The following is a 25,252-nucleotide window of genomic DNA, read 5'->3' as shown; positions in this document are numbered from 1 at the left end:
AACTCAGCAGGGGAGCGGCAAATAAATTTAGTGCTTTCTTTAAATAATTCCCTTTCTACGAGGCAAGATGTCATTCGAAACTTTTAAATAGGCATTTAATTAGCCTGTGTGTGTTGCCTCTGAACAAAACCCTGCTGGGAGCCTTTGGAGCGCTGTATTCCAAAGAGGCGGTCAATATGCAAAATTGATGACTACACTTTCTTTGTGGCGGGGCCATTGTGCCCCGGTTGCTTATGAAGTCTAATCCAATCATAAATTGCGGCCCCGGACCAATGGAGAAGCCGGGAGCTCGCCCTGAATGAAGCTCAAGTGGAGAACTTTGTTGAACCCCATTGTTGGGGCTGTCACTTTTGAAAGAGCCTCAGCGGGGCTGACCACTATAAAACCCATGGTCCAGGAGGAAGGGGCAGAGAGAACCCCGCCAGACTCGCTGGCTGGATCTTTACCAACCCAGGTTTGCAAAGCAGAAAACAAAAGCAAACAAACAAACAAACAGGCGAGCGGCCCCAGCCCGGCTCCGCGGACGGCCCCTGCGATGATGTTCCCCAGCCTCATCGCCCCTCCAGCCGTCTACCCCAGCCTCCTTCGGCCGACCCCCACCCTCACCTTGCCTCAGTCTCTGCAGTCAGCTTTTTCCAGCCATTCCAGCTTCCTGGTGGAAGATTTGATCCGGATCAGCAGGCCCACCAGTTACCTGCCCAGGACTGCCCCCCCGTCCAGCATGTCCCCCCCGACCTCGGCGGCCAGGACGGACTCGGGGACGCCGGAGCTCCCCAGCTCCACCACAGCCGGCTCCAGGAGGATCTGTTCGCCGCAGACTTCCAGCAGCGATTCCACTTTCCTGAAGTTTGGAGTCAACGCCATTCTCTCCTCCGCCCCCCGAGCCGGTAAGCGGGGGGACACCCCGATCACAGCCGCAGGTCGGCGGCTCCGGGGACTGCCTCCAGGAGGTGTTGACGGGGATGGAGGGAGAAGAGGGAGCTTTGGGAAAGGGAAGGAGGACCTAGTCCCGAAGTGCAGAGCCCTCCGTGTTGCACGGCCGAGGGGCAGCGCTGGCGGGCGGCTGGTCCCTCTCCGCAGCAGGACGGAGGAGAGGCGCAGGGGGAGGGGGGTATCCCAGAGACGTGTCTCGTGGCTGGCCCTGCCCTCATGAGTGCCGCGTTGCTGGCAAAGCCAGCAAAAGTGCCATTTTTCCTCGACTGTTCCGAGCTCAGTCTTGCTCTTTTTTGTTTTTGAAAAGTATCACTGCGTTGGTTCCCAGACAAAGGGACAGACCCAGTCGGGCCGTCGGTCGAGTAACCCTCACGGTGGTAACCCCACGCTTAATTTAATTTTATTTATTTACTAGAAACCTCCCCTGCGTTGCTTCAGAGCGTCCCGCCAAAGACTTTCTCTTTTCCGTACTTTGAAGGATCCTTCCAGCCCTTTATCAGATCTTCCTATTTCCCAGGTAGGTGTTTTAAAAGTCTCCCTCTCTCCAGGCGCAGCCCGGTGATATTTCTCCGTCCCCCCGCTCGCCCCGTCGGGGTTATGCTCCAGTTCAGAGGTTGGAGGGAGTACAACATTCAAGCATCAGTCGCGCCAATTTGCTGCCCGATTTAGCACAGGCAGTGCCTGCCTGACATTCCCTGCCCGCTCCCCCCCTAATCCGCAAATTAGCCGGGATTGTCACGGTCCTGAGGCGAGGCGGGTCCCTTCTCTCCCTCCCTCCCTTCTCCCTCCCTCCCTCCTAGCGTTGAGCCGCGGGACCGCTCCGCTCATTTCAGCACCACGAGGAGCGGTCAGCGCCCGCCGCCCGCGCTCCGCGCTCGCGCAGGGAGGGAGGGAAAGAGAGAGGAAAGGAAAGAGGGAGGGAGGGAGGCGGCCCGGTCCCCGCCGCCCTGTGTGTCCCCCAAACTTTCCTCCCCCGCCGAGTTGCAGGAGGATCCGTCGCACTGCGAGAACGGCGTGACTGCTCTCACCCTCCTCCACCTCCACCGCGGACTCACCCTCCCCTCCATCACCTCCACCTCGTACTAACGCTTCCCTCCTTCGCCTTCCCGGTCAGACCATCAAACAACATGGTGCAGGCGACAAAGCAGGCTACGGGGGTATGATTCTTACAGCACTGAAGTATTATGATACTGGGAGAACAATTAAAAAAGACACCCCGAAATCTAATTACACAAACAAGCTATTAATTTAAAAAGAACACAGGGAAAGGGAGAGAGGAAAAAAAACTAACCCAAGCTCTTCCATTCATCCTCCGGATAATGGAATTTGCTTCCTTTCTCCAGCATGTGAATAGCCTAACAAAAACAACTTGAGCTTTATAAATAGCTTTTCATGTCCATTTAATGAAAATGATTTGGGGAAAGAGACGATTGTGCCATCAGTATTCTCCCGAGGAGCCTGGCATGCCTTGTGTTTAGTTTGAAAGTGTAAATCTCTTTTGTTCCAATAATATATGGCGTTAGCTGCTTGTCCTCAGTCTTTTTCTGTTAGTTCATTACTACACAATTACCATTCACGCTTCATTAGCATCTCTGTCTCTCTTGGGGAGGTTTCCCCCCCCCTTTTTTTTTTAAGGCGAAAATCTGCCCTTTTTTATCATACTAATGCCATTGGGAACCAGGCAGTGTGCTAATTAGCTGTTACTTTTCATGTCTTCGAATTGAATTCTCCAACTTTGGAGGGAGGGGAGAGAAGAGATTATTTTAAAAAGATGAATACTGATTGATCAAAACTGCATCTGAAGAGGAGCGGTTTTGTTTGGAATCAGAAAAGTCCTCATTTTCATTTTGAGCATAATAAAGCATCTGAAATGATAAAAGCATCTGAAAAAAATCAAATGCTTCTGAGTGGGATGGAAAGCTTTTTTATTATACCTCTATCTTAGCTGGTACGCCTTGCTTTGCCTTTTCAGGCCGGAGACCTTTGAATCTCCCAACAAAAACGGCCACTATTGATCCATTTTACACATTTGAGTTGATAGATCTAATCCCAGCGATTGCTGCCTGAAAGCCAGACGCTTAGTTAAGCCTAAAGCTTCTTTTCATGTCCCAGGTTGATGAGTGCCCACCCGAAGGGCAGGAAGGGGTGGTGGGGCCAGTCCCACTCTGCTCAGTACTGTGTGTCCCCCCACAGCTGCCTCTGCCGTGGTCCCCATCCCTGGCACCTTCTCCTGGCCGCTGGCTGCCCGTGGGAAGCCCCGGCGTGGGATGCTGCGCCGTGCTGTCTTCTCCGACGTGCAGCGCAAAGCGCTGGAGAAGATGTTCCAGAAGCAGAAATACATCAGCAAACCTGACAGGAAGAAGTTGGCAGCCAAGCTGGGGCTCAAGGACTCACAGGTTAGAGGGGCATCAGGTGGGGAGGGCAGAGGGTGTGTGGGGAGCAAGGACCTCCGCTCTTGGGGGCAGCTGGAGAGAAAGGGAAGAGAAGGGGATGGGAGCAGGGAGAACACTCAAAGCAAGTTACAGGACTGTGAGCATCCACAGAGGCAAAAATGGCACAATTCCCAGCTGGGTGAGTAGAACCACAGCCTTCTTACCCTCTCTTAGGGTCTCCCAAAGATCAGATTCTGTGGTTCCTGTTAGCTTTGGCATGGGCATGTGCAGGATTTCAAGAGTGCAAGCCAAACACTTTTCTGGTCCCTGTTTTACTGAACCACTTAAATTCTTTGTTGCTTTGATCCCTAGGTGAAGATCTGGTTCCAGAACAGGAGGATGAAATGGAGGAACTCCAAAGAGAGAGAGCTTCTCTCTTCAGGTGGCTGCAGAGAACAGACCCTACCTACCAAGTTCAACCCTCACCCAGACCTCAGTGACGTAGGCAAGAAATGTTCAGGAGAGGAGGAGGAGGAGGAAGAAGTTCCCCCCGTGTGCCCACCCAGCCCCCGGCATCCCTTAACCTACCACCAGTCCCCAGAACATCTACACCTGAGGGACAGACTGGACTCCCAGATGTCTCCTTCACCATCCCATTCTAGTAGCCCCAGCAAACCTTCAGACTTCTCAGACTCAGAGGAAGAGGATGATGAGGGGGAAGAGGAGGAGATAACTGTCTCTTAGATCACTTGCCTGCCCCTACCATCACATGGGGACACTGCAAAGATGTAAATAAAACAGAGTGCTATAAATTGAAGAGGTGATGTCCCACCCCAATGTCCACATGTTTCTTCAGTGCAGGTTCTTTGTCACATAGTTGCAAGCCTTCCTACTCACTGGTATTCCTTATTCGTTGCCCCATGTGGAGGTTTTCATAGTCATAGTATCTACCAACCTTTTCATAACTCTCTCTGCTTAACAATCAATATTTGCTCAATTAGCTTACCTTCTCCCAAAACATAGGCAACAGGCAGCTCCTGGCTTTACAGCAGGGAAGAAAGGATAGCCTGTTGGAAGGAAAACTTTTTCCCTCTGATAAGGAATATAAAAAAATACAATATAGATGCTGTGGCCATTTTTGCTACTTTTCAAGTGCATTTCCAGCTACTATTAAGATATCAAAACCCTTAAGACTGGTCTGATCTAGCAACCCTTTCCTCCAAAAGTAAATAACATTGAGGGACACAGACCAAATGCTGCCTCCCTCCTCATACCAAATAGCACCATTCTTGTGCATCAGATCCATTGAAACCCCTGGAATGACTTCTAAGGTATAACATAAATGTGCCTTGTGTAACAGAGATCTTATATATTTATGTTTTTCATTTTAATTTATGCCTCAATATTGCATTCAAGGCACTGTGTAACCCACCTTTTTGCCCACAGGCTTGTGATCATTTTCTACTTTGCTTCTTCTATTCATGGTGTGGACAGAGGAAAGTGGATACACCTCTTTGATTTTTGACTGAACTTTGCTGTCTTTGCACAGCTTATATGAACTGTACACTATTTTGTACACTTACTCTGTATGGATGTTTTACACCAAGGTTATTGTGAATGAATATAACAATGGTTCAGCAACGCTTCTCTCCCTTTTTTTTAATTAAATGACAGCTAAACTACAGATGAATGTAGCTGTTTAACTGTGTAACTTATAAAGAAACACTTTTATTTTCTATTTTACCATGTACAGACTTTAAATATGTATATATATATTAAAGTGGATGATTGTCAAATAAAAGAAATGTAGATTTCCAAATTGATCATTCAGTGATACTTGGTTCTGGTTAACAAGTTGTTGTAGCTTCTGTCTGAGAAAGAAAACTACTTTTTATCAACATATGGTGATTCAATAAGAATTTATCAGTTTCAAATTAAGTAACTTTACAAGAATATCTACCTGCCTTTTAACTAGGGAGCAACTCAACCAGAGGATTGAAGATTTTCTGCAGTTAAAATGCAGTTGCATTTAAAAGCAACTTAATTTGCGCTCTCCTCTAAATGTCTTCTGACTCTTCTCCATCCGAGCCCTGGTGGGTCAGGGTGTGGACACTTACTGACACATCACTGACTAAGATACTACAGTTTGTAGACTGGGAGCATGTAATTAGACTATTCCTAGAGGGTAGACACAGTGAAAGAGGTTCACTAAGGACAACTCTAGCCTTAAGACCAGTCAAGGATCACTACTACAACAAAAGGCAAATCCATAACTACCTACCTGCTTATTTCTGTTAGATACTAATGCACACTACAGAAATGTCAGTGTTTTCTGCCTAGCAGAGTTCTTCTGAAACAGATTTCATTACAAAACTAGTATATTTTCTGCTCCATAGTCTCTAATGCCCACTATTCACACACACCAAAACAAAGGAAACAAATGCAGCAGATTGTCACCTAGGACACAACTATTCCTGTATGCTCCACTTCACTGTCACAGCCCCAAGAGAAGCTGTGAAAGGAAGAAGAGAATAATTCCAGTTGGAAGGGACCTACAAAAATCATCTAGTCCAATTGTCTGATCACTTCTGGGCTGGCCAAGAATTAAAGTATGTTATTGAAGGGCATTGTCCAAAACCCTCCTAAACACTGCCAGGCACATGGTACAACCTACCCCTGCTAGAAGGACTGTTCCAGGTCTTTAACTACTTTCCAATTAGGTAATTGGACACACCTAAGCTGGGACACATTGTGACATTCATAATTTTCTACTTCTCTGACACCCTAAAGCCATTAGCAATTGCTAACATACACCTGAGATAGGGCAAGTGGAATGGGAAAAAAAATGGAAAAGGCACAGAGAGTATTTATCCCACATAACACAGTGAAACAGCAAAAGAGTTTGTTGGGTTTGGTTTTGTTGTGCTGTTGTTCTGTAAAAAAAATATTTTCCTAAGCACACCTAAAACTTTACACAAATGTGCATTAAACTGGTGCAATCTCAACCATAGTCAAATTAAAGAGCTGTTACATGCATTACTATGGTGTATAAACTGGAAGATGTGTTGTTATCTGTCTGTTGGCTCTTTAAGTGATAAAACACTCAATGGCAATAATTTATAACTTACAATTAACTAGTCTAGTGTCATGGATTAACCCCAGCCAGCAGCCACTTGCTCACTCCCCCACCAGTGGGATCAGGGAGAGAATTGGAAAGGTAAAAGCTGGAAAACTCTTGGATTGAGATTAAGAGTGTAACAGGGAAAGCAAAAGCCATGCACACAAGCAAAGCAAAACAAGGAATTAACTCATGCTTCCCATGGGCAGGCAGGTGTTCAGCCATCTCCAGAAGAGCAGGGACCCATCACAGCAACAGTTCCTTGGGAAGACAAGCACCACCACTTCCTCCTTCTTCTCCAAACTTTATACACTGAACATGATGTCACATGGTCTGGAATATCCCTTTGGTCGGTTGGGGTCACCTGTGCTGGCTGTGTCTCCTCCTAACCTCCCGTGCACCCTCTGCCCACCAAGGCAATATAAAAAGCAAAGGCCTTGGCTCTGTGCAAGCCCTATTCAGCAGTGAAAAAAACCCATCTCTACACAACTCTGTGTTCAGCACAAATCCAAAACACAGCCCCACACCAGTCACTGTGAAGAAAATTACCCCAGCCAAACCCTGCACATCCAGCTAGCATAAGACTATAGTTAAGTAACTTATAAAGACAGATTTAATTCAAAACATATTTTGTTTTGTAATCCAGTGGCTACTCCAGAGACCATAGGTACCATCACACATACTAAAACACTCAAAAAAGGAACACGTTCAAAAGAAAACAGGTATTGCTTATACATAACCTCTCCTGATTCATTGTTCAACAGAAAACTGCTAATCTTCTTATACTCTCTGCTCTTTACAGCTTGTCTGTTCTAGGAACATTATCAAAAATAACTGCTTAAGACTTCTTTCACCATGAGGGCTATTACATCTTATGCTGTGAGACAAATAGCCTTACTAAAGGAAAAATAACATGGAATTGTCATTTAACATTTACCCAAAATGCTATATTTATTAATCTTGCTCTTTTTTCTTTCCCCTTTTCAAGGGCCTTTTTTCTTAATGGCAAAAAGAATGTTGTGTGACTACTAAGGACAACCATTTGAGATTCAGGAATACCTTGCTATGAAATTAAAGAGCTAGTTTTTTTATTTACCAACAGCTGCCACACTGCATCTGTGGCTGCAGGAAGGGGGTTTCCTTCTCCAAGGCTTCCCTTTTAAACTCTGGATGAGGAATCCAGAGATCACAGCTGCCATGGGATGGCTCATGGGGCACAGCCGTACCAAGGGAAGTAATAAAGAAGTAGCCACCCTTTCTGAGGTCTTATGTCAACGGCATAAACTTATTCTCTTCCCTCAAATATGGAGAGATTCTAGTCACAGTAGGAGGATCTAATGGCAGCTGGGTTTGTCCTGGTGTGCATGATATTGGGAGTTCAGCTTGGGTGTATTTCTGAGAGAAAAATGCTTCACAATTTGCTGCTAAGATACAGAGTGCTGTTATGTGAAACTAGCTCAGCTCTCTTTCTATATTTTCAATGCATCTCTCTGTGTGCTTTGGGAAAGGAGGAAAGGTGATAAGAAGCCTTTCCTGCCTTCATGGAGACGGAAAGATTTCTGTAATGAGTAGCAGTATCCACAGTTTTGGAAACTCTGGTAATCCTGTATGTAAATACACTTCTATAACAACTGCTGCTTTATGATATTAAAGTGTCCTTTTGAAAGTCTCAGCAGCCCAGAGGCATCTTGTATGTCTTTTCTTCCTTCTCAGAGCCAGGAGGGAAATCTCTGAGACTTGGGAATGGGTAAGGCAGAGAGGGGGATTTAACTTTGTTGACTGTGAGCTCAGGGCAGTAAATTCTCAATTATTTTATCCCTTAAGAAACCAGCTGGTTCAACATCTGTGCCTGCTGTAACTCTGATCTCCCCCAGCATGGGAGAATGGCTTTTGGACAAGGGAAGAAAAGAAAATAAATCACTTTCTCGGGGAGTCTGTGCTTTTGCTACCTGCAGAGCTGTACCATGACAGCCCCAATGAGTGCCCCTCTGGTCCCCCTCCCTAGTCCAGTGGTTTCTCAAGCAGTGCCCTGCACAAGTAGAAGAAGAGTGTGAAGCTGAAAATTGTGGAATAAGATTGCCAGAAATACTGTTATGAACGAGGTTCAGTGACTCACACAGATCTGAGCTTATGTGGTTGTTCCTTCCCCACTGCGCTTGGGCTTTGTGTCCTAACATCTGCTTTGCACTGGGTGGTGCTGGTTCATTACGATCCCAGTAAAGAGATATTAAATGCTATTTATTAGAGCTAACACTGTAAGCTGAGAGCAGCAGAGACAATCTTATGTCCCTTTAGATGCTGGGAACCCTGAGTGGTGTAGCATTGAAGGGGCCCCTATCTGCACACAGCATGCTGGTCACACCCCATCCACAGGTGTGGTCATTCAAGATGTCTTAGGAGGGTTTTTCTTCTTACAGCTAAAGAACTCTATTAACCATTTCTGCTGTCAAACAGAAAGGATGTACTCATGAGAACTTCTTGCTGCATGGTTAGATAAAGCCTGGACACATGGGTGGCTCAACCCCTTGGCACCCAGCAGGGGCTGCATGCAGGCTCCTCTGTTGGAGTGGGCTGAGTCTATCCCCCGGACAAGGGATCTGTGCATCACAACACAGGTCTGAAGGCCAGCCTGTGCCCGTGGCAGAGGGCAGAACAGCACAGCACAGTCCTGGGCATACTCAGGTTAACTGTTATGTGGATCACTGGCTCCTTGATGTACAATGGTCTTTCAGTCAGGATTACTACAAGATATCAGTGGAAGCACATCTTCCCATCTGCCTGTGGATCCCATCTTACGTAAGGTCCTTCAGACCTCCTAATTGCGCAGCCCCACATGGGTGAACTTCGTAGAGGAGCAGGAGGAATTACTCATGCTTAGCCAGAGCATGGTGTCCATCCCTTGTAACAGGCTCAGCCTCCCTGAGTCTCCAGCCATGGAGCAAATCAGAAATATCCGTGTGTCTGAGCAACCTGCTCTTACTGAAGACTCCCAGTTGCAAGGGGGGTTTGCACTAGATGACCTCCAAGGGTCTCTTCCAACCCAAACCATTCTATGATTGAGGAAGGAGAAAGGAACATGGATTTTTCGTGTGGTTAAGCCAATGGAGATGACAACGGGGAAGTATTTGCCGACAGTCAATCCCACTGCCGGGGCAAAGACAAAAGTTGTCCTCAGCTGCCGTGCCCTGCTCAAACCTGCAAGAACTGTCCCCGGTCCATGGGCTGCTGCTCCTTTCCCACCAAAATGCCACAAATGTGTGCTATGAAAAGCAACCTCACATGGGTCCTCCCTGTGCCAAGTGCGGGCTGTGAACTGTGGAGCAGAGAGAACCAGATCAAATGTCCCCAGTAAAAGTGAGAAAGCAAATAAGAGTAGGTGCTTCCACATCATGAGCCCTTGGTTATCACATCTACCATAGAGCTCAATGTCAGAATCCTGTGCATCAGTAAAGTGGTAACATGGATAGAAAGTGTGGAATAGAGGATGGGATCCTGCAGATTATCAGGAGGTATTTCCTCTCTGGTTCTTGGGGCAACTACTCCAAGGTATCAGTGGAAAAGGCCAGTGGAATGCAAAGGGTGTAAATATACTGGCTGCAGACTCAGCTTATAAAATTACTTCAGAGATATTAAGAATTTTGGTGCAAGTCCAGTATGGATCCAAACATTATTCAAGATCAGGGCTGGAGCATCCAGGATCAATTCTAAAACATGCAATTCTGTGAATCAGAAGAAGTTTACAGAATACAAAAAAATGTGCTTGAGCATGTCCAAAGCAATTCTGCCTCTGAGAGACTGCTGTGGAGGACAAACAAAGCCCACATTACACATCAGCTATGAGTTACAATCTGCACTGCTGTGTTATACTCTAAAAAGAGTATTTTTAGATTAAAATAACTTGAATGCAGATCATCAGATTTCAGCAGAACTTCTTTGCTTTCAGAACTTTTTCTTCAAAGTTTTTTATAGGTGAATCTGTCCTACAAACATTTATGTTCAAATGAGGGAGTAGTGGACAGGATAATTACACAAAACTGTCAAAAAAGCAGAAATATGAAGAGAATAAGTCTCCAGGGGAAGAGAGGTAATTCTGCTACTGTTCAGAATTATCCCTTTAAAGTGCAGAGGTGTTTGGGTTTATCCTTTCTGAAGAGAGAGCACTTTTACTTCTTTTTTTTTAGTTAGAGCAGAGTAATTATTTGAAATAGAGGATAATAGTTCCCTTAGTTCCCTACATGTTACTGACCACTATGTATTTATTACTGTATAATCATAATGTCTCTATCAAATGGGTGAAGAGGAAATTGTAACACTGTGTGGAATGTGTAGGTTGTCCAGAGAGGTGATAGATGCCCCTGGAAACACGGATAGACCAGTCTTGTCTTGAGCAGATCTTGACAGATCCTGTGTGCAAACATCAGCTATGGGAGAGAATCTATTGGTGCCATCCCTCTGCTAAATCTCCTCCGGGATGTGGGTAAGAGCTGTTGGCATCTTCTCACAAGTACTTACAAGAAGCCAACAAAACCAAGGAGCGAAACCCACAATCTCCAAATGAAAAATCAGAAAGTGGTGATTAAGAAGGAATAAAAAGTTCTGAGAAGCCACAAATCTGAATAAATAAGCATCAATTTTATTGAATCATGAATAATTTAAGACTGGTACAATCATCAGCTTTATTCTCCATGACACAGGGTGGGGAAGGGGGAGAAATGGGGGGAGTGAGAAAGGGGAGGCATGATCTCAAACAGACCATTCACAAATTCCAATCCTAAATGAGAACTGAAAATTAAATAGGGAGAGGAGCAAATGGAAAACATCATAAACGTACACAAAATACTCAATTCCTAGTTTTTCTCTTTAAAAATGGCTAGAAAAAATTCATCAAAATGCAGCACTTTTAATCAAATATTTACATTTCTATGTTACAATGAAAAAATGTACATCTTATAGAACATATTTAATAAACTGTTCCACTGGAAACGACTAGATCAAAACAGTAACCTTGCATTTAATATCAACAAAGATTTTTTTTTGCTTTGTTTTTGTATATTTTTTCTTGAAAGAAAATTGCCACATTTAGACAAGATTTCATACACATAATATCGAAGTTAAGCATCAACAATGAAATATCAGTTTGCTTCTTCCAAAATGTACAAAAAGGCTAACCAACCCCCTCGCTCCCCTTCCCCAAATAAATCACATCTCATCTATGGCCTGTATAATTCTTGGCAGTTCTGAAGGAAAGAAAATGGTTTATTCTTTCAATTTATAACTCAACATGAATGTTGCATAGAATCTTGTATTTCTTGTTGATATTTTTTTAAACAAGCCAACTTTGTAAGGAAAAAAAGGCAAAAAAAAAAAAGGAGGTGTTTTGAAAAAGCCTTACATGAGAAGAAAGTCACTTAAAGAAAGACTAAATCTATGAAAAGTCTTGATAAAAACTAAGACGTGTGCACAACAGGTAACCCTGCTTCCCGAAATTTCAGAAAAGATACGGAATATTGTGATGCTCAGAATGACTAGCCTATTCAAAATTGCCTCTCTCACTTTAAGCCAAGCTAGTGTCAACAAAAAAGAACAGATAATAGAAATTTCTTCCTGAGCTTAAGCACAGGATTAAAAATGAGAAAAAAAATATCCCATTCCCCACAAAAAAACCACTATTTTAAACATGTCTTATAGCACTCAGTTAAAGGTTAACCGAGACATTTTCTAGGATATCAAGCCCATTTAAAGCCCTAGCCCTGCAACTGGATTTTTTTTTTTTACAGGCACATGCTTTATCTGCATGGATTCAGTTGGCGGATTAGGTACCAAAATTCACAGTAGTAGCAGGTAAAGTCAGTGCTGGGAAGCAGAATTGTCAAGACCACTGGAAAAATTAACTTCTTTCAAACTCATCATCAGCATGCTACGGATTTGATTCCATACAGATTTATCCCATTTTTTACAGTACCAAGAACCAGATTAGGAAAATTGGCTGAGTAACCTTTGTTATTCCATTGAGTGAAATGATGCAATAGAGTTCATAAGGTTAAAACAGTAACAACACCAAGCTCTTCCCCCCATCATTAAAATATTTAAATTTTTCCTTTTACAATATTTTTCTTAAAAAAAAAAGTCATCAGCACTTAAAAGTTGTAACAGGAGCAGATTCAAGACCAGCTTAGTAAGACAAAGTACAGTTATGTTACAGAAAGTCATGAGGTATAATAAAATGATCCTCTCAAGCTGAGCCACAGAAGCATGAACTTGCCTGTTATGTTCCTTTAAATTCACAAGCTCTTAAAAAAGTGTTTGTAATAAGATTTCTTTCTGTACATTGAAAAACCAGCACGTTCCTGTAATTTATTAATGACAGCATTTATTACAATTGAAAAGCTTTTTTTGTCCCTCCTGCATGGATAAAACAGCTCTTCAGTGATTCATTAGCTGCAGATTGATATGAACCTGAAAAGTTATCTCACTTCCCTCCCTTTTTTTTGTCACATTTAAACAAATTCTAGTATCTTGTACAAACAATATTCACAGCAACTTATGATATTCCAAGAGATGACTTTAGCCCTGTTTCTTTAAATAAAATCCCATAATATACAGCACTAATTTAATCAAACACAATTAGTACAAAATAAGGCATCGCTTTAAAAGTCAGCACCAAAAGACAGCTGGAAAGGCTTGACTGAGGAGTGACGTGTTTGCTGAGGTACAGCTGACGTGTGGGGATGGTGGTGTGAGCATTTGCTTCTGTCACAAGGAAAGTGCAATTCTTTGGGAGGTGTTCTTGTTCCCCAAAAGAAGTACAAGCCTTAACACTGATAGTGTAGGTGTGTGCGTTCAGAGAGGAGGAGAAACAAAACCAGGTTCAGGGCTCTGCCAGAACTCAAGAGCACGGCACAGCTAAACTTAAAAGATGCAGCACCCAGCACCTTCCCTCCTCTTTCTTTTCCAGACCCGAATACTGCTAAAATACTATACTTTTTTAATTTGAAATTAAAAAGAAAAGTCGTGGAAATAAATATTGTCACCAGAGTAACACTGGAACTGTCACAGAGCTGAATTTTGATTAACCCCTTATGGTTGTGCTGATTGGAAAGAAACCTCTGAACAAAACCCAAAGTTTTTAGAAAACAGCTGTAATATTTCATGGTAAGAATTAAAACCTGAAAGTCGGATTCATCCCTTTGCAGGGGTGTAGCTCACCTGTGTGCACAGGGCTCACAAAGCCTGTACACTGCTGAGGGTCCCTTGGAGCTGCAGGACTTCATGGCCCTTCCACTGACTTCTGAGGAGAAGGGAAACCCCCTCTCCTCAGGGTCAACAGGTGGGATGTAAACGCCACAGAAGTCAGCCCAGTCGCTTGTGTGGATGTAAGTGGGAAGAGAACTGGGCCCCAACTAGCAAAGGGCTACCTGATCTTTCACTTGTATCAGGATTGATTGTTACACAGTGTTTGAAAAAAACCTGATTTGTTCAGACTGTATATATATTTTTATATACTCCTATTTATATATATAATCTTTATAAACACACAATGAAAGAAAGCCAAGGTCTCAGGCTGGCAAGGAGAGCAGCGCTTTTTCTTTTCTCTTTTTTTTTCTTTTCTCTTTTTTTTTCTTTTCTCTTTTTTAAATATTTATTCAAACTTCCCTGTTTTGCAGCTTTGCCTTTATTGAATATTATTACCAAGGCAAGCAATATTGTTATAGCACCAGAACTATAGGAAGCTGAGTTTAATGCACAAAGCTGATTGGTAATAGTCCAGCCCTCACGTAAATGTGTTTGGTCAGAAGCAGCATAGGCAAATATTTCCTCTCCCCTCTCCTTCCAGACAGTACATGGCACAAAGCTGTTTGCTTCATAGCTGTGAACTTGCCCCCATCCCCACCACATCCCCCAGTCCCTTTGACTTTTAGTAATGATGACTATTTTTAACATCTTCAGGATCCTAGGCATGAGAGCTTACAGCAACTAAACAGAAGGAAACAAAGGAATAGTGCAGTTCTCATCATCGTCAAAAGAAAAACAATACAAAGGTCGCTTGGGTTGCCTGCACCCAGGTTGAAGACTGACTCCAAGTGTCTTGTTGTTCTTGCAGCTCTAATACTGAGATCCCAGCCCAGGAACGAGTTCTTTCCATGAGTCCGTGATCGGGGTTCTTGCCAAGTGGGAGAGCAATAATGGAAACAACCTCTTTCTGGCTGAGGAAGATCACAACGTCGACTCCAGAGACGAATCAAGGATGTCATCGTGGTGGCTGTTGCTGTTTGAGTCACTGTCGTAACTCTGGGGACTCGAGTAGTTGGCTGCTTCTTGCAGCCTCATTAGCATGTTCATCTGCAAAGGCACAGAAGTTCATGATTATTTGTATTCTGAGGTAGATATAATATCAACTCCACAAGAAAGCTACAGTCACATTCTTTTTGCCAGTGGGTAAGAAAGGAAAGGAGGAAACAAACAGGATAATTAATACTGAGACTTGGAAAGGAGATATTACTGTAAATTATAGCAGCACCCAAGTTACTGATAAAACATAAGCTTTTCCAGTAAAGGTGAAAATAGAAGACTGAAGGGATTAGTCGACAGCTGTATGCAACAGGATCTTGAAGCATCCTACTCCTTTCTTCCTTTGATCCATGGAAATACTGACAGATCGGTTGAGAGGCAAATCTGAATGTCCTAATACCTGGCTTGATGTTTGTGTATGTATACATGAGCTGCTAAGAACTGTAACACACATTCTATACTTCCAACTCTCCAGAAAAACATACACCTCAACAGAACAGCTTCAGGGCATTCAGTTTGCAAAGCACCTTCATTTCCTTGCAGAACTGTATGGGCTTTCTGTGCAACTGCATTCCCCAAGCTGACTTGATGACTTGCCCAGCAGCATTATCTTCTCATTCTAAAACTCTTAATCTCTCCTCAGATGTACTTCCATTGCTTTATTTCTGTTTCTAATCCCTAGAAACAAGGGAAACAAAATGGTTCTGCTGATTCAGAAATGAGAGCTTACCAGAGGATCTCCTTCAGCATCGCTCACTGGAACTTGTTTGCTGGTTGAGCCTTCCCGGGACACGGAGTAGCCATCAAAGCCCACGTCTTCAGGCCGCAGCTGGAGCAGAGGAGGCCACTCATGGTGCTGTGGGGTGGCTGCCCAGGGGTAGGTGTCCATGACCCATTTGGCAGGATCCTCCCAGGGTGCTCTCCTCCCATACAACTGAAAGAGCATGAAAACATGTAAAACATTCCTATCAGTCAACTATTTCATTCGGTGCCCATCTCACTGAAATGACCATGCTGCGCTTCTTGGATTGCAGGAAACACCTGCAAGCAGGGCTGAGTGTGAGATTTTCCTCACCCCCACAGCATACAAAGCTGTTTGATTTGAAAGCATTTGACCACCTTTGAGGCTGCAGTGCCCTTCTCTTGGCACCAGCTGAAGGAAGGGAGACCTGAAAATAACCTCACCTAATAAAGTCAACTTAAACTACGTCAATACACAAAAGAAGCCATCAATGCTGACATCCGGATCACACCAGCAGCTGCCTGTGCTCACTGTTGGTGAAAACCGCATCCAGGGAATGTGGAGGAGGGAATGTGAGATCTGTTTTCAAGTCAGAATTTTTTTGTATTCAATCAAGAAAAAGCATCAGCAGCATCTGCCTGTGGTCATGTCCCTAAGCAAGAAAGTTCTGTTTCAAAAACTTTTTCTGTGTTGAACAGACTGTGTTACTGAATCCCAGCATATTCTCCCTATTATATTCCACTTGCCTTAATTACACAATACATTCATTTTAATGCCTCGCGACTTTCAAAAGCATAAATACAACTTCAAGTGACTTTAAAATGTTTGTTTCCACTTTATAAATTTCCCCATCAACATCCCTCAGCAACTGGAGTTCATGACTGACATTTTGTCACTTGAATTCAGAGAACTATCTTCCTTTCTCCCCCTGGACAGGGGGAAAAGCAGTAGTCTAGCAGAGAAATACATCAGCTCTCTGTTGAATCTAAGACTATCTCACTTTCCTCATCACTATTTCTTCTTGGTATTTTTCTGAGTTTATACTTTGCATGCACAATGTATTAAATTGCTCTAAACACCATCTGCAGGAAGGAGGAGGCCTAGCCTGAGCAGAAGTGCAAGCAGATGGTGCTAGGCAATCTGAAACACAGCCTATTCCACAACCCAAACTCTTCATCCTCGAGCTGTACTGTATTATTTTCCCAGCATAATATCTTCAAGATGTGGTCAACCAGATTTCCTATTTTAATCTTGTTCTCAAATTTACAACAATACGTGTCATTTGGTAAGTGGTGAGGATTTGATATTTTTTGCATGTCTTTTCTCCGTCAAAGGTCTGTGTGGATCCTAGTTAGTTTCTGAAAAGTGGCTAGTAAGTAAAATTACCATTTTAGTATATGAAATCATCACACATCTTCAGCAGATGAGAGACTGAAAGACTCACTATTCCCTTCCATGGTAACCAGGTCTGTCCATCCCTCTCACTGGCATGTTTTCCAGGGAGCAATTCATGGGACAAGGATGGAACATGTTGCTTCACAAAGCATCAAAGAAAAATCACTAAAGTACGAGTGAGGGTGGCAGGAAGCCACAAGGACTCCAGGTCCTCTTTCTGCTGGTGCTGCATTCTGCATCAATACATCAAGCAGGAAGAACTCGGGTTTTATACAACCTTCTAATTTGCACATCCCTGTTTTGAAGAACAAAACAACTCAGCTCCAATGGGAGCAATTATTGTAAGGATCCATTTGGCTTGCTTGCATTTGATCCAAAATAATTCTCCAAATGAGAAACAAAAATATAAGAATAGCTCAGTGTAGATCCACAGAGATGACAGTGAACTTTAGTAGTTCACCTTTCCCTTCTGGTAGGCAATTTCAGGAAAGATGTGTTCTCAGAGGAGCCTCTGTGGGTGTTGGGAATGGAAAACAGCCTCAAATGAAACCCACATTTCTAGTATTAGCTTGTTAATTAGCACCACTCTGGCTACTCTTCAAGTACGAAAGTGCATTCTTATCCGTCGACTAAACAAAAGACAAAGTATTTAAATGGAGATGAATTGATGCAATTTGGGGAAATGGGACTGAAGTGCATAAAGAATCTAAAGCACAAAGTGAGAAACTGAAATCCTTACACGTGGAACACAAGCCATTCAAATAACCTAAGGAGTGATGCAGATATTGGGCAAAAGAAGCAAGCAAAAAGGTGTTTTTATCAATTGTTCTCTCTCTCCATTTCCATTACTACATTTTCAAGGCTTTCTACATGTACTGATGAGTGATACATTTCAAAACACAGTACAAGGAGTCCATGTACTGCCGTGAGTATCAGTTTTCTCCATTTCAAGAGGAAACAAAGTCACCTACTCTCTTGTTGAAAAGATTACTGGCTCCCATTATCTCCCTTTATAGGAAGTTTTATGTGAAACAGTTCTCCTGTTCTATTTGTAGCAAAGTTCCCACATGTGTTCTGTACTCCAGGACCTATCGTTTTCCTCATGTCTAAAGAGTCTACCACAATTGTTCCCAAAAAAATGAGATCTCCAGGCACTGACAAATTTCAAATGGCAATCACAGTTTGCCCAAATTTTAACCAAAACTTGAAGAATTTGTGTATTTCATAGATTTGTAAGAAGCCATTAGTAAAAACTCAGTTTCCTATGACAGGGTTGCCTCGTCTCTGTCTCTGTAAACACGTAGAAATCCCTGCTGTATAGAAAGCAAATGAAACCCAAGGTGGTTGTTAACAGGAAAACGTAAAGTCTCTTCCTTCTTTCTTAGTTCTTCTTCAAGTACTCAGACTGGTACATCTTCATGAATTCTGCACTCTCTGTTGAGTACTCCCATGCAGGCAAGAACTTAACTCCAGTAAAGGGTATTGGATAGCAAAGAAATTAACCAACAAGCAAATCAAAACAAAATCCCAGTATTTTAAATATTTTACACACTTTTTTTTTTATATATCTTAATGGCAAGGCATCCTGACAAACCCTGCAACAGTGAGCCCTAAGCAGTTGTAGAATGGAGAGAACTACTTTTCACAAAGATGAAGGAATCATTCAACACAACTGCTTCTCCATGGAGTTCATACTTGGGAGTTACTGCATATTTCAAAAAGACTTCAGACACAGAGACATATGTGGTGGAGAATCTACTACTTCTCTAAGTAATATTTCATAACTGTTAATTATTCTTACTAGCAACATAGCATGTCTTGCTTATAGTTTGAATTTCTCTAGTCCAAACTTGTCAAACATCCACTGGACTTTTTTCCTGCAAGACTAAAGCAGAAGAGTAGATCAAGTAATATTTTACTTTACTCCTGAATAATCTGAATAGTCTAAGCTTCTTCTCTTTCTCACTGAATAATGCTTCCTGTATCTGAATGACAGCTACTGCTCTTTTTTTAAACCCTTTTCAGTTTTATCTTTCTAATGAGCCTTTTTACATGTAGAAGTATTACTTCCTACTGGTATCTGATGTAAATTGTAGCTTATGCCCTCAAAATGGCATTTGCCGTCTTACCAAAACACAAGCTCCCAATGCATTGCCACAATTTCCTATTCTCCGTCCACCTTCAGCCCTTTTTCAATCTCCTGGATTCTCATTGTGATGCACCTTTTCATTTTTGTGCGTGTGATTTCACGTTTAGCTTTCATCCACATAACGCCCAGAACTTACTGGTATTTGATTAAATTAGGTGCTGCTGTGCTTAATCTGTGAACAGAGAACTGAAGAATAAAAAAGCCCTTTTTTCCCCCCTACTTTCATGGCAAGTTCATAGCAATCTTCTGCTTATCCCTCCTCCTTATTCCAACGAGCTTTATAGTCATACAGACACCAAGAATTGCGTGGCAATGCTTAAAAAATCCAAATCGCTGGAGTATGAATCAGTTACTAAGTACAGGCAATCAATGATGATTTCACTGCAGCCTCTGAAAGAATTATGAAGGAATCTACTAAAAAAATCATCCTGTATACTGAGAAGTAATCAAAACGTCACTGATACCAATCCTGTCACTTATGAATACGTTTCTCTCCACACACAGCTTTGTTCCCATGTTGAAAGATTTGATTTACAAAGGAAAATCCTGCATAACAAAGTTAATGACCACAAGCATATTTTTCAGCTGCACGGTACAATTTAAAGGTGTGCTTCTGGAACACAGTATTGAAAGATATTTGTGTGTCTAACTCCCTCCACTGAAAACATCAGTAGCTTGGCATCTAATTACTTCTTCCACTCTCTGTTTAAAAAGCATTTAAGAGACTAATTCTGCCTGAAATTATGGACAATTTCGTTAGATTTTCATAGACATGCAGGTATTCACTGTGCAGACTTTATCTACAGAAAATGTTGCTGTTATTGAGTTTCGTACCCTTTTGAATAGATACCATTCTAGAGCTGTGACCTTTCATTTTTGCCTGCTCACCTGTAGCCCTTCTCTAACTGCTTCCAGAAGATACGGAATGATGGAGTAGTTCCACAGGTCAGTAAACCAGACTCTAGAACCATCTACATCTATTGGACAGGAGAGGAAGAGCCGTGGACCTGGAGAGGGAAATTCAGATATTACACTCAAATTACAGTCAGGATAAGCATCAAAAATAGGATCTATAACATCTAAAAGTAGAGTTTTAAAGAAACCTTTTTTAGCTGATATAGCACAAAGAAGGATACAAAGGAAATAAAATACATATATTTACATATGCCTGGGCATAAGGACAGAGCACTTACCAATAGTAACATCAGAGGAGCTGTGAGCCTCCAAGAATTTGTTCAGATGTTGCCAAACCTTGGGAATCCAATCAATAATTTTAACCAGCTCTGCATTCCTCATCCTACCACTGATCTCTGTTTCAATTAATTTTCTTCTCAAGAAACGGCCGAGAAAGCCTTTGACTGGCTCAGTGTGGTTTGCACATAGCACCCATCTAAGGCAGAACAGCAGAAATGGCCATTATTTCTCTTTCATGCTACCGAATGTAACTATTCTTGACTAAATCTCATTTCTTATTTCCAGATGATTATCAGGATCAAAATGGGTTCCTCCAGTCATAGTTGTTTTTCAAGCAAAAGTTATTTGGGAATAGTTCACTAGATGAACCAATTTTTACTGTGCTTTGTATTAATTTATCATTAATCTCCTTTGTCTAAATATTGTCTTACTTAAAAATTGGTAGGAGATCAAGTATCTTAACAATCCTCTGAAAAGTAAAGTTTTTGTGAACCCAGTTACTTTAATGACAGCACCATAACCAAGCTGCACATGTTAGGACAGCAGCTTGGGAGCAAATGGTATTTCTCTCTCAATTTGCTATTTCAGCTGATAAGAACAACTTCAGATGACTCAGTAGCCATTACTCCTTTGCTAGCTGACAAACATAAATGAGAAACATGAATAAACAGTACCTGAAATTATGGTGAAGTTGAAGATTAGGTGTTGAAGAGGTGGCTTGGTTCATCGTGCCAATAATATATGGACTATTAGAAAAAAAAACAACAAGCAAATCAAACTTGTAAATTTTGAAAAATAAGGTTTTAGCGAAACCTCTACATTAAAAAAGGTCATTCAAATCTCTTTTGTCAAAGAAGGTTTTGTAGTTACTCGTAACTTACACTCTGACTTCTGAGAACAGCAAATTCTGAAAGCAAACCAGAAATCTCAAAACAGGACCTTTCACAAATGGGGTTTTACTACTAAAGATCTACATCATGAAGTGCATGCAAATTACTCAAACCCTCTAATACTTTTTTATTACTGATTTCAGAAAAATGGATCATTTTAGTAAGGAAAAAGACCCCTCTGAAGTACTGTCCATAATATGGACAGTCTGCCCATTTGAGCCCACATTACTACACTAATCTAGACTTTGGTTTTGTCATCACATCTTGCAGCAGCAGTGCTCTGAGTGCAGTGTTAACATTTGCACTGTTATTGAATTATTTCCTTACCATTTGTGGTACTTGCAGTTTAGAAGTCCATTAAAGATCTCTCCTAGGGAGCTAACATGATGCAAATTATCCAAAATGATTACAAGAGGCATATCCACAGCGTTATTTTCACTGTTACACTGGTCTGCCAGGTTGGACAGGTATTGGCGGAGCTCCTGCAAAGCAGATACACAGAAAAGAAGAAAAAAAAAAAAGTAAAGAGAATGTTCTTCATATTCCTTGAAAATCTAATTAAGATAAATAAGCTTGGTAAAAAAACCTGGAGCAAAAGAGCCTGACATCTTACAAATCAGACATTTTCCACGAGAAAACACAAGATATGGTTTTCCTTCTCTTTTGTAGGTTATGGTAAAGATTCAAAGACTGTAACAGAAATCCTGTGTGAGATAAGGGCTTAAAGGGGGGTAAGATTTTGTCATTTGTTTTGTGCTTTTCATTCATGCTTTCCTAATCTCAGACCTAAGAGGTCTGAAATATATTCTTCTTTCTTTTCAGGAACTCTCTCAACTCTCTCTGTACCAAAGCAAACTCTGCATTCCAGCTACATTTGTTGGATTATCTTGCAACTGTGTTTCCAGCTAAATACAGTCGATAAAATTAATCTGGAACAAAGTATCTCTTATCAGAGGCCAAATTCAGATGCCTTCAGTAAAACTGTAAAAGAGGATGAGCTTTTGGGGCTGCTGATGAGTGGCTGGGTGTGGTTGAAATGCTCTCAACAGCTTTAAAGCATGTCTCAAATCATACCAGTGGCTTACAACCACAATTTCAATCATCCCTTTCCTCCAGAGGAAAATATGCCTAAGGCCATCAAATGGACAGTTGTTTTTGTTTTGTTTGGATTTTTTTAAATTTTAATCTAGATGATCACTGGAAGTATATTCAGCAAAACCAGGAGCACATAAAAAAGCAGAGACATGCCTTACCAGCAGAGGAATGTGCCTGGGCAACAGTCCCTCCAAACCCAGCACATGATTACAACTGCTGATACTTGCAGCTGCAGAAATTCCTGACAGCCTAGAGATGCATTTGAGAGTTCTGGGCAAAATGCCCACATGCAATAGGGATTGCTTAAGTCTCTGGGAATTTTATGCAGGTGTTTAACTTTCTGGGCAGTTCTCAGGCTCCTAACCACTTGAAACTCGTGACACCTTTAGGTTTTCAAATACACACCTGGGAGCCTGCTACTCCAGGCCCATAATCAGGAGAATTTGCAGTTCTGAAAACCTTAAATATTATTTCCTTCAGGATCAACACAATGATTTAAAAAGAAAGGTAAGTCCAAAATGAGTTTTTGACGGATTGATAGAGGAGGAGTTTCATTTCAGATATATGGTGGGATGAATTGTGCAAGGATGGTTTCTGTGTCCTCACCTTACTGGATTTATGGTCCACATTGAAAGTTGCAATAATGCCATCAGCCAGCTCCCTGCCCTCTCTGAGGACCATGTACTCAGACAAACGGTTTGCCAGGTATGTTTTCCCAGTGCCACTGGGGCCAGATAAGATAATCCGCCTGTGTTCCATCAGGAGAGAGACATAACGCTGCAGGATAGGCTTTGGGATCAGGGATTCAAACACCAGACCGTCCAGACTGTTCTCACAGATACCTGCAACAGAAAAAGATTCCTCATCTAGAAGCAGTCCCAATTTTTACCCAAATTACCCACATTTTTAAAAGTTTGGTTTTCTTGCTTTGTTTGGTTTTTGACTAAGTAGTTGTAACGCTGCAAAGCAATCCTGTTAGTAGAGTTTGAACAAATCAAGACTTTGTGAATGTACCTGAGCCAAATAATAGTAGGAGAAACACCCAAAATAACACTTACATACAGCAGATGTAGATCTGACCTGATCAAGCTATTTCTCACTTCAGAGATAAACTCCTTCCCCACTCTGGTATCCCTTATAGTTGAGAGAGGAACACAAAAAGCTGATAAAACAAGTGCAGAAGTGACCTGTGGGCTTGGTCTGGATCCTCCTTCAGCTTTTCTAAGTACTCAGCTGCATCCCTAAGGCCGTTTGAAAGCTGCCACTCTAAATGATTCCAGGCCACATTTTTCATGCCCAAACCATCCATTTTACAGCATTTCACCATGCATTCATCCAGAATGTACCTGTTTACTTTTGGATCAGTAGACAAAAAACCCCCCCAGCTATCATCAACTCCCCCTACTTTCCCAAATGCTTGTAATTAAACTCCTTCTCTGTATGCTGATAGCTATCTCTTCTAACAGAAAACTCCTACCGATAAGCATTTATGCCATGTCAGCAGTCACTTTAGGCAGAATTGGCTCAGGGAAAATACACAGTGCTTCAAAATAAACAGCAGGAAGGGAAGTTGGCAGATCACCCAGAGAAATGTTTGCACCTCAGTGGTTACTCGGAATATTAAATATTTATATAGGCAGCTTTATATCTCAAAGGTATATGTGAGTGATTTTCCATAAATTGATTAAATACATTTCTATTTTACTGAAAACTTATCACATATGATCCTTCAAGGCACAAGTCAAGCCAATGCAAGTTAAATATAAACTCAAATTGCAGCTTTACAGACACAGCTACACCTTAAGCCATATTTCAATTAGGATTTATGATTGGACAATGTATTTTATGTAAGCAGGATATCCTAGGTTCATGTCAAACCTCAACAAACTGAGGTATTTCACAGGTCATATTGTCTTCCTACCCACATAACTGCTTTTTTACACCAATAGTCAAAAATCAAAGTGCTTTCAGTCAAATGGTACAGTCAAATTTCAAAGTTGATCTGCAGAATGTTTGGCAGTGCTTTCAATTTGAACGCAGATCTATGCTTGAGTTTTCACTGGTGTAACTTTGAGCAAACTGATGTTCAAAATGCAGCAGCTGAGGGTTTTCTCCTTAAACTTAGTTTCACAGTACAGTTTTCATAAAAAATGGCTCCCAGAGAAACCAAATGAGAAACCATATGAGAAATATAAGTATGAAATTTTTATTAGTATTAGAGAACGAAACTGATGGGAATTCTGAAAACCATACATTTGGAAAAATACAGATTTTTTTACAGTTTATGTCCCATAAGCTTTGGGATCCTTCCTTCCTGCTGCTTAAGGAGGGACTCTTGGGTGAGGTCAATCAAGGAAGCAAATCAAGATTTTTTTTTTCCACTTTGCATGAAGAAAATAACAACTACAGGTGTTACAATGAGGTAATGAAATTTTGAGGCTTAATGTATGTATTTGGAAGGTACTTTGCTGCTCAAACAGCTCCACTACATCCTTTGTGGTGTGAGATCTTCTCCAGGACAACTTCAGGCATCAGCTCAACATTTGTGGAGAAGCTGCTGTGTGTGTAATTATTCCTACTGTTACAGGTTGAAAACTTGCTGAAATTATAGACTTAGTGCTGTCTTTATCAAATGAAAATAGAAGGAAGTAAATAAAAGCTAGGAACAGGAAGAAGCAGCACAATAAAACGTTTCTACTGCTCTGAGTTTCTTAACACAGCAAGCCTTGATAAAACTGTGATTAGTGAGACCTCCAACAGACAGTCAGGTGTAATTACCTTTGATGGTAACTGAAATAGTGTTGTTTTCTCCAACCAGATAACCACAGGGCAGCAGCTCAGGGGTCTCTGCACTGTTAGTGCGTTTGATTTCTCCAATGCTGTAGCCCAGGACACTGTCTGAGTTCAGTCCCAGCTGGCTCACGGGATCCACATGGATGATGTACTCCTAGGGTGAGAAAGGGACACAGGAAGTTAGGCAGCACTGAAATCCTCGTGAAGTTCTTCTATGCTATACCAGTACTTATCCCAGCAAGTTAAATATAGTTTGGTACCATCAAAATCTAATAATAGGAG

At 42.0% G+C, this 25,252-nt stretch overlaps 2 protein-coding genes across 2 annotated transcripts in view; one reads left to right on the top strand and one right to left on the bottom strand.

Moving 5' to 3' along the window:
- Nucleotides 1-222: 222 nt before the first annotated feature.
- On the top strand, nucleotides 223-5,101 carry DBX1 (developing brain homeobox 1). Its single transcript, XM_064660084.1, has 4 exons — nucleotides 223-887; nucleotides 1,349-1,450; nucleotides 3,127-3,329; nucleotides 3,678-5,101. The coding sequence occupies exons 1-4, from the start codon at nucleotides 299-301 to the stop codon at nucleotides 4,047-4,049; spliced, it is 1,266 nt and encodes a 421-aa protein (XP_064516154.1). The 5' UTR covers nucleotides 223-298; the 3' UTR covers nucleotides 4,050-5,101.
- A 5,933-nt stretch (nucleotides 5,102-11,034) lies between these two features.
- The window catches only part of NAV2 (neuron navigator 2), a 210,795-nt gene continuing 196,577 nt past the window's right edge, over nucleotides 11,035-25,252 (bottom strand). Inside the window, 8 exon segments of the mRNA XM_064657171.1 lie at nucleotides 11,035-14,763; nucleotides 15,443-15,646; nucleotides 19,887-20,005; nucleotides 20,192-20,388; nucleotides 20,867-20,938; nucleotides 21,410-21,564; nucleotides 22,784-23,019; nucleotides 24,956-25,124. Of these exon segments, the coding sequence (XP_064513241.1) occupies nucleotides 14,638-14,763; nucleotides 15,443-15,646; nucleotides 19,887-20,005; nucleotides 20,192-20,388; nucleotides 20,867-20,938; nucleotides 21,410-21,564; nucleotides 22,784-23,019; nucleotides 24,956-25,124 (1,278 nt within the window). The 3' untranslated portion in view covers nucleotides 11,035-14,637.

This window comes from Pseudopipra pipra, chromosome 6, assembly GCF_036250125.1.
Source record: "Pseudopipra pipra isolate bDixPip1 chromosome 6, bDixPip1.hap1, whole genome shotgun sequence".
Classification (NCBI taxonomy): Eukaryota; Metazoa; Chordata; class Aves; order Passeriformes; family Pipridae; genus Pseudopipra; species Pseudopipra pipra.
This window is presented reverse-complemented; position numbering and strand designations above follow the sequence as displayed.